Source organism: Hippocampus bargibanti, linkage group LG19 (assembly GCF_051943395.1).
Source record: "Hippocampus bargibanti isolate YZ-2025 linkage group LG19, ASM5194339v1, whole genome shotgun sequence".
NCBI classification, from domain to species: Eukaryota; Metazoa; Chordata; class Actinopteri; order Syngnathiformes; family Syngnathidae; genus Hippocampus; species Hippocampus bargibanti.
This window is the reverse complement of record NC_142752.1, coordinates 854,051-865,155: the sequence shown is the minus strand read 5'-3', so window position 1 is coordinate 865,155 and position 11,105 is coordinate 854,051. Positions and strand designations below refer to the sequence as shown.

General features: G+C 45.1%; 2 protein-coding genes across 4 annotated transcripts; one reads left to right on the top strand and one right to left on the bottom strand.

The window, feature by feature from the left end:
- The first annotated feature begins 835 nt into the window (after nucleotides 1-835).
- On the top strand, nucleotides 836-4,727 carry naa20 (N-alpha-acetyltransferase 20, NatB catalytic subunit). Of its 2 annotated transcripts, XM_089022519.1 has the most exons (7): nucleotides 836-954; nucleotides 2,053-2,077; nucleotides 3,134-3,224; nucleotides 3,313-3,448; nucleotides 3,516-3,661; nucleotides 3,724-3,845; nucleotides 4,578-4,727. In XM_089022519.1, the coding sequence occupies exons 1-6, from the start codon at nucleotides 902-904 to the stop codon at nucleotides 3,807-3,809; spliced, it is 537 nt and encodes a 178-aa protein (XP_088878645.1). In that variant the 5' UTR covers nucleotides 836-901; the 3' UTR covers nucleotides 3,810-3,845; nucleotides 4,578-4,727. The 2 variants fall into 2 exon arrangements, with proteins under 2 accessions (XP_088878645.1, XP_088878644.1); XM_089022518.1 differs by lacking the exon at nucleotides 4,578-4,727 and having other exon boundaries at nucleotides 3,724-4,536.
- crnkl1 (crooked neck pre-mRNA splicing factor 1) lies at nucleotides 961-10,953 on the bottom strand. Of its 2 annotated transcripts, XM_089022516.1 has the most exons (15): nucleotides 10,814-10,953; nucleotides 10,094-10,246; nucleotides 9,917-10,008; nucleotides 9,225-9,383; nucleotides 8,978-9,144; nucleotides 8,126-8,304; nucleotides 7,648-7,818; nucleotides 7,383-7,574; nucleotides 7,243-7,302; nucleotides 6,251-6,331; nucleotides 5,945-6,184; nucleotides 5,730-5,831; nucleotides 5,426-5,674; nucleotides 4,773-5,140; nucleotides 961-2,142 (listed from the first exon to the last, which is right to left on the bottom strand). In XM_089022516.1, the coding sequence occupies exons 1-14, from the start codon at nucleotides 10,859-10,861 to the stop codon at nucleotides 4,775-4,777; spliced, it is 2,259 nt and encodes a 752-aa protein (XP_088878642.1). In that variant the 5' UTR covers nucleotides 10,862-10,953; the 3' UTR covers nucleotides 961-2,142; nucleotides 4,773-4,774. The 2 variants fall into 2 exon arrangements, with proteins under 2 accessions (XP_088878642.1, XP_088878641.1); XM_089022515.1 differs by lacking the exon at nucleotides 961-2,142 and having other exon boundaries at nucleotides 4,668-5,140.
- Nucleotides 10,954-11,105: the final 152 nt, after the last annotated feature.

Sequence of the window (11,105 nt, the reverse complement as noted above, 5' to 3'; positions counted from 1 at the left end):
GCGACGTAATTATACCAAAATTCATTATAACCCTGCTCATCACACGATCCCTAGATTACTTTAGATTTTTATTTCGTGAAAATCCCAAGATGGCAAAAAGAAAGGAACTCTGCTTTCTGGCAGCCGTTGGCGTCTCTGAGGGACCTTTATCAGTTCCAAAAATGAACTTGGAACAGTGTTTACGATCTTGACGCGTGTCGGAGACGTGAGTCCTTCGGCCTGAGTACAAATGACAGGCAAAGGCTTGCGGGTGATCGTCAAATTCTACAATTATTGTACATTATGAGCTGGGGTTTTCACCAGAAAACATGATATCTCATGCAGATGCATTGAGATGATGTGATTTTGAAGGAACTATTGCCTTGTTGGAGCATTGTTTGTAAAAATACACCCGGTGTTCCACATGATAATGTGACAGCGGATCATGATAAATGAGAAGGAACAAGTAAACAGTTAAATACTCTCTGGGGTTGACAATCGTTATGTCATTGCTATTCTAAATGAGCGTTTCGAACCAGTTTGTTTTCGTTTGCTCCATAAATCGAATAAAAGTCACAGTAATAGGTGTACTAAGTTCATCCTGTCTACTTGGTATCTAATTTAAAGCAGATTTCGACTAAAAACGCCTTACTATACGTGGTCTTTTTTTCCGGCTAAAAACGCCTTCCAATATACATGGCAGGGTATTTTTCAGTTAAATACTCAGAAGTATTCAACGTAGAAGTATTCCATCGATATCGATGGTCTTCTTTTTGGGGGGCGGCTAAAAACGCCTTCCGTTCTCTATTGTTTTGTTTCGGCGAACGTCGCCCTTTGAAAAATTGAACGACATTTTGTACTTCTGTCCTCCCACCGACAGGGAGCGCTGCCGGTATTACTGCTTCTTTTCACGGACACCAACATGACGACGTTACGGCCGTTCAGCTGCGACGATTTGTTTAAATTCAACAATATGTAAGCGCAAACGTTGTTGTTTTGGTGGGAATCTGACGTTTTTCGTCTCTCTTTCCGCGTTTTGCAGTTTCTTTACTTTGTTCGTTCAATATGCGCGTGGACGCTAACAGGCTAACTCGCGTGCGTACCGGAAACGTTCAACAGCATCATGGCTCATTTTATGTTCTCCGCTCGACAAAGCTTAATATCTCACTTAAATCGTTTTCTTTCGATTTATTGGCTTGTTAACTACGTACGTCAACTAACGCAAATATTTTAATTGACCTCGTTCGTCGAAGAGTACCGAAAAAAATACCTACTTGGAATGGTTCGGTGCATTCCGTGACTTACGTTGTTCCTGCAAGGCACCAAGTAATTCATCACACATTTTCTAATACCATAGTAAATTGCATTTAAATAGCTATCAAATTATGTATATAAATGATTGTTCTATGACGAATAAGGAAATAATATATTTTTTAATTTTTGAACTATGAAGGGATTTTCTGCCTGTTAAAACAATGAAAATCTGTGACCGAGTTATTTATTACAGTTTAAACGATCATAACGTTCTTAATTTTTGGCAGATCTTAACAAGTAAGGTACCATCGGAAAGCTTTTGAATTCTAAACAAGAATAGAAAACACAAAAAAAGATTACAAATATAAATGAGCAAATATAAACGATGCGGGCTAAATAGAGTACTAGGAAAGAAAATTGCGAACTCTAGAAATATATATGCTAATGCTTCTTTTTGCTTGAAACTTGGCAGTTATGGAGAAAAATATATATTGTACCACTTCTATGAGTTATAAAAATACAACTTACTCACCTTTATAAACTGTAGCGTTAGCAAAAAGAGCGTAAACTTTAATCCATTTTTTTCCCCCGTTTCTCGTCGTATTGGGAAATTTCAAGAACCAGCATGGAGGCAAACGTGTAATACGTCATCATAAACTGCATAGCTTGAAAAATCCCACCAAAACCATGACCATGAAAAAAATGCAAGTACATACGACTGCGAGTAGAGTGCGCTCGGTTCACTGGACGGAAACAATGGCGGTGGAACTGTAGCGTACCTACACTAAGGTTCACTCAATTGTACCTTTAATTCCACAGCAACCTGGACCCTTTGACAGAAACTGTATCCTTTGAGCTCTTGTCAATTTATGACTCGGTAGCAAGTCGGCGTTTGGTGTGCAGTAAGTGCTGCAAAGAGAAAAATAAAATAAATGGCTATGATTATGATTATTATTATCATGAGTTACGAGAGGTAGCTTGAAGTTTAAATCATCCCACAAACGGACCATCAAGTTGCCAAAAGCCTTTTGGACTTGATCTTCAATTGAACTCAGCTTGGACTTGATGGTTTGTGCGTTAAAGGACAACCGACACAGTTTTTTGTTGTTTCCTAACTGACATCAGAAGAACGTTTTATAGCATCTAAAATACACAAAACATGCAGGCTGATATTTTTAGTCAAATGTAAAACACCAATAAAAATGACTTAAAGTGTCCCAAAACTACTTCAAAATGACCCCGGAAATGGTGAGTTTCAGAAGGTCCCGCCCCCTTATTTGTGACGTCACGCCAGGATACTCCTTCACAAACTGCCTTGCTCCAGAATCAAAAGAATGGCTTCAGAGAGTTCAGATGCTTTCTTGTTACTCATCCAGTTATGAATCTGATTCAAATAGTTGTGTAGAGGAAAGCATAAATTTTTGCCATCGATCCAAGAAGTCCTTCCGTGTCATTTTGAGGCATCTGGACTGTGTTGTACCATCCCGGAAAATGCACAAGATGGCGCCCAAGCTCCGTTGGAAATGGGCTGATTTATTTGCTGGGAATTTGTGTCAACTAGTATCAAATAGTAGTCTTGGTGTAACACGCAACGATTCACCATCGCGTTATTTATGTGTTTTCCTTCTAAGTTCGCCATCAACACAGTGTTTTCAGACGAAAAACAGTACCCAAAATGCATTGCGTGTGGCTTTCTGGGTCAGGGGCGTGCATTCCTGACGTGACATCACGTCAGGAATCGTCACCAACTGGAAAACAAGACTTGAAAAGGTAAAATCTAGCTATATGCGGTGGAATCTTTGTCAAATGCGCTGAGTAGAAGTGATTTGACAAATTATGGACGCAACTTGTCCTTGAAATGTGCGTTCAATTGTTTGTTTTCCTTGAGCTTTGCCATCAGTATGGCATCCCGTTCTACCTGCAGTATTTGGCTCACTGGCCCGAGTACTTCATTGTGGCCGAAGCTCCCGGAGGCGAACTCATGGGTTACAGTTAAGTGTGTCGCCATTTTGAAACGCTTCCACGGCGGACCGGCCGGCGCGAGGTCATCTCCAAACACGGAAGCTTGTCTGCACGCAGTCATGGGGAAGGCGGAGGGCTCGGTGGCTCGGGAGGAATGGCACGGCCACGTGACGGCGCTGTCGGTGGCGCCGGAGTTCCGCCGCTTGGGATTGGCCGCCAAACTCATGGACATGCTGGAGGAGATCTCGGAAAGGTTTTTCGCTCATCCGCGGGGGAGTGGAAATGGCGTGGTCCGCTTGACGTGGATGTCGTCCCCTCAGGAAGGGGGGCTTCTTCGTGGACCTGTTTGTGCGCGTGTCCAACCAGGTGGCGGTTAGCATGTACAAGCGTCTGGGCTACAGCGTCTACAGGACCGTCATCGAATACTACTCGGCGAGCAACGGCGAGCCGGATGAGGACGCTTACGGTCAGTTTCCATCTTCGTCGTCACGGTTACGACTCGTGTGACGTTTTGTCTCCCTGCTTCAGACATGAGGAAAGCCTTGTCCAGAGACACCGACAAGAAGTCCATCGTCCCGCTGCCGCATCCCGTCAGGCCTGAGGACATTGAATAACCCACGCCATTTTCCTCCACCTTTTGGTTTCCCTGGGTAGCTAACAGTGATACCTTGGCTTACGAACTTTATTGGTTCCCAGACAGAGTGTGCAAGGCCACAAGTGTGTCTTCCAAACATGCATTTCCTATAGGAAACCATTAAAATGAGAATAATTTGTTCCCAGGTGACCATAAAACATCATTTTCTACTAGATAATCCTTAAAACTACACAAAATACACATCATTTTATGTATAATAAATGTGCTATGGTATTATAATTAAATAAATAAACTGTACTGTATAATAAAGTCCTTTTCTTGACCTTTGTGATGGTCGTTGATGGCTTGATGGAATGGAGTGGCTGTCTTGAGGAATGATTCCTTGTAAGCTTTGGCAGCTTGATGGTCAGAACTGGCTGCCTCACCATGACGAATGACACTATGAATCCCTGTACGACGCTTAAAGGTCTCGAACCATCCGTGGCAGGCCTCGAAATCATCAATGGATGAACTTCCAGGTTGCCTCTTGACGATATCCGAGTGAATTTCCCATGCTTTGTCTGCGATCATTTTGCCTAGTTCCTCATCAATTGTGTTCTGTTTAGCTGGATTGATAGCTTTTTGCATCAAGTGTACAGATGGCTTGTGCGGGTTATTTGTGGAGCCTGATTGATGGGATATTTTAACCTTGCAGTCTACACTCTGCCCTTGAACTATCAATAAAGTTGAAATGAGTCCAAATTTCACTCACTCTCTCTGTCGTCTGTCTGTCTCTTTCATGTTTAAGTACGTCTTACTTGGACGGCAAGTTGGACAGCAAGGATGTGGGACAAACTGATTTTGTCGTATGCCGGAGAGACACAGAGCAGGGAAAAAAAACATTTCAATGGTCTTTAATTGCTGTACATTCTAAAATAAACTATTGTTGTAAAAAAAAGGACTGTGTTGAAGTCACTGCCAAGATGGCGGGGGGGACACACACCTCTAACCTTGATCTTCATCACCTCCGTTGTCCTTTTTGTCCCCATTTTGTTTGTCCCCGTCCTGTTTCTCCTCGTCATTGTCGTCCTCGCTGCTGCCGCTGTCGTCACGGTCGTCAAAGGTGTTGTCGTCTTGCGTCACTTTGCTTGCCGGCGGGTTTTGGGCGGCGGCCATCTTGTCATTGGGCGGAGCTTTTTCCGGAAGGTCCTGGCGGCGGTGGTCCTCGTCCCCATCGTCGTCGTCCTCGTCGGTCACCCGCTGCTGCTTCTTCTTCCACATCTTGGCCATGGCGAGTAGTTTGAGGTTGGGCTGGTTGGCGGCGTCCTCCGGGAAAATGTAGTCGTAATACTCCTCCCAGCCCGCGTCCGACTGGCACCGCAAAACAAAAAAATGGAGACGCTGAAAGCCAAGAAGGAGGCGACACGGGCGAGGGCATGCGGCGGCGTTACAACATCCTCGGCAGTCAGCTTTAAATTGTTGCTTTTTTTTTGTGCTAAAAAAGCCGAAACGTTGTCTTTTTTTGTCTAAAAACGCCTTGTGTTTACATGGTGGGTTTTTTTCCAACTAAAAACGCCTTGCTAAACATGGTCTTTTTTTGGGCTAAAATTGTCTTGTTCTAACATGGTTGTTGTTTTGGGTCTCAAAACGCCTTACCCCATCCTCGGCCGTCAGCTTCCTCCTCTTCTTGACCTTCTCGGGCATCAGTTCGGCCACGCGCTCGCCGTCGCCGTCCGAGCCCAAGTCGGCCTCAAAGTCCTTCCAGGCCTCGAGGAGCATGAGTCGCTCCTCCTTCTCCTCGCAGGTCCTCAAGCTCTTGTTGGCCTCCTCGAAGATCTGCCGGCACCTGCGCCGCCGCTCGCCGCCTTCCAGCGACAACTCGAACTTGGCGTAGCTGATCCAAACCTGCCGAAAAGCGCCGATGAGTCCGCGGGTGTCGTTTGGGGTGGCGAGGACTCACCTTGACGTGCTGGGTGCGCTGCAGCAGCCTTTTGTAAAGGTTCCTCGTGTTCCCAAACTCTTCCTGCTCAATCTCAAAGTCGATGTAGGACTTCCACAAAACCTGAAGGACACCGGGGACGCTTTTGAACTTTGAACCTGACAGCCAACTTTTGTGAGGGTATTCTTTGGGTATTTCTCTGATTCTGATTGTGATTTGGAGGTTTCCGTTTGTACCTCGGGCATGTCCAGCCGCGGCTGGCCGATGGCCAGCTCAAAGATGGCGCGTGCCCGATCCACGTCGCCCAGGATGGTCTCCAGCTCGGCAAACTTGATCCAGGTGGTGCAGTTCTCGGGCGTGAACTCCAAATATTTCTCGTAGAGCTTCCGGCAGCGGTCGAACTCGCGCAGTTGAAGCTCCAGCTCGATGTAGCCCTTCAGCAGTTTGTTCTTTGGACATTTGCCGATAGCCGTGCCCTGGAAAGTCCCCCCAAAAAATGGCGTCTTGACGTCCTCAAGCGTGCTTGAAGACGGATGTCTTACCATGATCTTTCTGGCAGCCTGCAGGTTCTTCTGTCTGATCTCAAACTGGCCGTACAGCAGCCAGATCTTGGCGAAGGTAAACTGGGCCACAGAGAAGACCACATGATGGGCTGTCGTCCTCGTTTCAAGGACAACCAACATTGCGTCCATAATTTGTAAAATGCATTTTGGGTCGTTTTTTTTGTGTGTGTCTGAAAACACAGTGTTGATGGCAAAATGAAAGGAAAACGACATAAATAACGCAATAAATAACAAATTTCCCCTTTGTGAGACGAATAAAGGTCTTCTGATTCTCTATTAGCTAGCTATTTTGAGTCAGGAAATATATTAGCTATGTAGCAAGCCAGCTATCAATTAGCTAGCTAGCTTTCTATTAGCTATCAATTAGCTAGCTAGCTTTCTATCTATTTGAGTTATTCCGGGTTGAGTGAACGCTGGTGCGTATGCCTGCCGCTGCTCACCCATGGAAAAACTTATCCTGTGACTGTAAAGTGACCTTGAGAGTTTTGAAAGGTGCTTAGAAATTAAATGTATTGTTTATTATTGTTATGTATTTGCTATCTATTAGCCATATAGCTAGCTACCTAGCTTTTTGAGTCAGGAAACATGAGAAATCTATCTAATCTATTAGCTGTTTAGCTATCTATTAGCCGTCTAGCTATCTATTAGCTATTATTTCTATCTTTGAGTTATTACGGGTTGAGTGAACGAGTTGAATCTGAACTGTCTGAAGCCATTGTTTTGATTCTGGAGCAATGCAGTTTGTGAAGGAGTTTCCTGACGTGATGTCACGAACAAGGGGGCGGGACTTTCTGAATCTCCAGTTTTGAGCTCATTTTGTGGCAGTTTTGGGACGCTGTGTTTTGCATTTGACTAAAAATATCAGCTTGCGTGTTTTGGCTATTTTAGATGCTATCAAACGTTTTTCTGATGTCAGTTAGGAAACAAAAAAAAAATGGTGTCGGTTGTCCTTTAAGCAAGCGAGCAGTTACCTTTTTGTGAGGGATCAGATCCAGGCAGGCCTGGTAGACTTGCCTCGTCCTGTCCGCGTCCTGCCCGCCAACACAAAGGTCGCGGCGTAAAATTGCTGTCCAATATAGCGCCTAGCGCGCCGCTTGCTAACAAAACTCACCGTGACCTCCAGCTCCTCGTAGAGGGCGTAGTTGATCCACAAGTAGATGTAACGCCTCCAGTGGCGCTTTTCCTGGATGGGCGGCACGTTGGCGATGGCGCGCTCGTACACCTCCCGCACCGTATCGGGATCGGCGTCGCTCTCCACCAGCCGCAGGTAATCGAACCAGGCGTCGTAGTTGTGCGGGTTGGCCTTGGAAGGGCGGGGCCGGCGACGTGAGAAAGGACGGACGGGCGGGCGCTTTGCGGCGGCGTCCTCCGCCTACCTTGACTTCCTCCTCATATTGGAACCTCCTCTTGCTGACGATGACGTCCTCGATGCCGCGGCGGTCTCCGAATTTCTTCTCGAAGACGGTGTAGTTCTTGAACAGTTCCTGGGCTTGTTGCTTGGGGATGCGGTCCAAGGCGTACTTGTAGATGACGCGCACGCGCTCAAACTGACACGAGAAACCAGGGATGAGAATGACAAATGAGAAAAAAGGCTGAAAAAGTTACATTCCGACCAAACGGTCGTAAGTCGAAATGGTCGTAAATTGAAATCCATTCAAAATGTTGAATAGAGACTTGGAGGTTGTTCTTATCCCGTGACTGTAAAGTGTCCTTGAGAGTTTTGAAAGGTGCTTAGAAATTAAACGTATTATCATTATGATCGTTATCATTATTTTTATGATTTTTTATTTTATTATTATTTTAATTATGTAAAAAAATATTATTATTTGTATTATTATTATAATCCCAACTGACCTCCTTCTGAGTCTCCTCAAACTTGGCAAAGGCAACAAAGAGGTTCTCGTCCACGTGCTCCTCCCCGAAAAACTCCACGGCGCGTTCGTACACCTTTCGGCCGTGAGCGATGTAGCCGTGTTTCTCCTCGAAGCGAGCGTACTTGATCCAGTTCTTCACCTCGGGGTGGACCATGACGAGTGCGGACCAGTTAAGGACTTTTTTTCACACCACCCACCAGAGTCAGTCCACCATTTTGGCTCCCGGCAGCCATTTTGGAGTACCGTGATACCTCGGTTTACGAACTTTTCGGTTTACGAACGTTAAATTTATGAAAATTTTACCTTGGCATACAAACTATTTTTCGGGATACACATGGAGCACCACAATGAGTGCCCGTTCTCCTAAAAGAAAATGGCAGCTGGCTTGTTTCGGCCCTCTATTACCCGTCCCCCAGTCTTTGGTTAAAGCCACGTGATTGGTCAAGAACGCAGCAGTAAGGGGAGGTGTTTTAAACATTAAAGAGACAGGCAGACGACAGAGAGACACTGACAAAATGGAGAGAAGACAGTGAAATTTGGACTTGTTTCAACTTTGATCGATCAAAGCCAGAGTGTAGACTGCAAGGTTAAAATTCCCAACAATCAGGCTCCACAAATAACCCACACTAGCCATATATTTTGTGTAGTTTTAAGGCTTAGAAAATTAGAAAATGATGTTTTATGGCGACCTGGGAACGGATTATTCTCATTTTAATGGTTTCCTACGGGAAATTAATTTTTGGGATACACACTTTTCGCCTTACACACTCTGGGAACCAAATCAATTCGTAAGCCAAGGTATCACTGTATTGCGACGGGGCGAAAAGGATATATCGCTCGTAGATGCTACGGCCCTTATCCACCTCCTTGTAGCGTAGCTCAAAGTTGATGTAGGAATGCCAGGCTTGCTCCTCGGGCTCCCATTCCATCCAGCGCTCAAAGGCCTGCCTGCAGCCCGCCACGTTGCCCAGCATCTCCTCCATGTACGTGTACTTGTACCTGCCGCCGAACAAAGTGGCTGTGAAAACGTCCCCTGATGGCGTCGTCACCGCATCCTGGCTTTTTTTTTTTTGGTTTACCAGAACTGGTTGACACGAGGCAGGATGGTGATGGCCCGGTCCCAGATGTTGCGGGCGTGGTTCACCTGGCGAGACTTCATCTCCATCTCGGCATACTTGAGCCACAGGGTGACGTTGCGGTGGTCCACATCCAGCGCACGCTCGTAAATGGAGCGAGCCCTGAAGTCGCACACGGGATGGAAATAACTAATTAGCTATTAGTTATCAATTAGCCAGCTAGCTAACTGTATCTATTTGATTTATTCCCGGTTGAACGGGGCCACCGTTGCCGACTAGCTAGCTAGCTATCTATTTGCTATCTATTAGTTGTCTAACAAGCTACTAGTTAGCTAGCCAACGTGATCTATTTGAGTTATTCCCGGTTGAATGGGGTCACCGTGGCTGGCTACCTAGCTAGCTATCTATTAGTTGTCGAGCCAGCTGGCTATCTATTAGTTAGCTAGCTAACGATCTATTTGAGTTATTCCGGGTTGAGTGAACGCTGGGTTATTATTACTATTATGATTATTGTTATTATAAGTGCCTTGCACGCTGTGTCCGAGAGGACAGTAATTTCATCTGTGCTGTATGTGATGCATATTAGCATATTTGACAATAACGCTGACTTTGACATGACAAAATAAAATGACTGAGAGCAGTTAAAATGAATAATGATCAAAGAAAAAAACATTTTGAATATTACTAATAACTACCTCTGGACTTCCGTCAGGCTTTCCTCCCATTGTGCGTATTTAATCCAGTTACTGATAATCGTGCGGTTCTTTCGGATGTTGTCCTCAAATGCCTGCAAAATAAGCAAAGTCTCAGACGCTGTTCAGGAAAACCAAGAGGGGATTTTTGGGAGTCGATTCGTTGACGTGGCTGCTCACCTTCCTCTTCCTCAGCTTGTAGTCATTGAGTTCTTCCTTGTCTGTGATCTTTTGTTTGGGCGGCGGCGGCAGAAGTTCCAGTTCACGTTCTTTTGCTTCCCTGAGTAGCTGCTCGGCGGTGATCTGCACCTCCGCCGGAGCTTTGTTCTTCACCTGAAACGCATGAGACAGCCCCCTTTATTTACTTTTACCACCAAAGTCCAAGAAGTGCTTGTTAGCTTTAGCATTAGCTCAGCTAGCACCCGCAGTGGTTCTGTTGCTTGCGTTATATTTCACCAACGTTTACCAGATGAAGTCGAAGCCATTTTTCCAATCAAATATTTAAGAAACTAGTCGGTCCTAATCTTAAATTTGCCGCCTGAAGTCCAAGAGATGCTTATTTGTATTTTATTTTATTTATTATAGTACCAATGCTCGTCTGTGACTGTAAAGTGTCCTTGAGCGCATTGAAAGGCGCTTAAAATGTAATGGATTGTTATTATTAGCGTTAGCATTAGCTCAGCTAGCACTCGCGGTCCTTCTGTTGCTTGCGTTATCTTACCTTCACCACCTTTGGTATTCGCTGTTTACCAGCCGCCGTCGAAGTCATTTTTCAACCAACTATTTAAGAAACTAGTCGGTTCTAATATTAAATTTGCCACCTGAAGTCCGAGACTGCTTATTAGCGTTAGCAATAGCTCAACTAGCACCTACGGTCCCCCTTTTTTTGCGTTATCTTACCTTCGCCACCTTCGGTATTCGCTGCTTACCAGCCGCCGTCGAAGCCATGTTGACAACCAAATATTTAAGAAACTAGTCGGTTCGAATCTTAAAATTGCTCCCGGAAAAAAAACTATCAATCACAAGTGAGAGAGGTGCCAAAATATTTGTTTGAGACCACGCAGGAGACCATGACAGTTCCCAGAATGCTTTGCGACTTCCGCCGAGCAGGACATGTTGAATCCCAGAATGCATTGCGACTTCCGCTTAGTTTACGTTGATAAAACAATAATTTTAAAAAGTGAACGTTTCG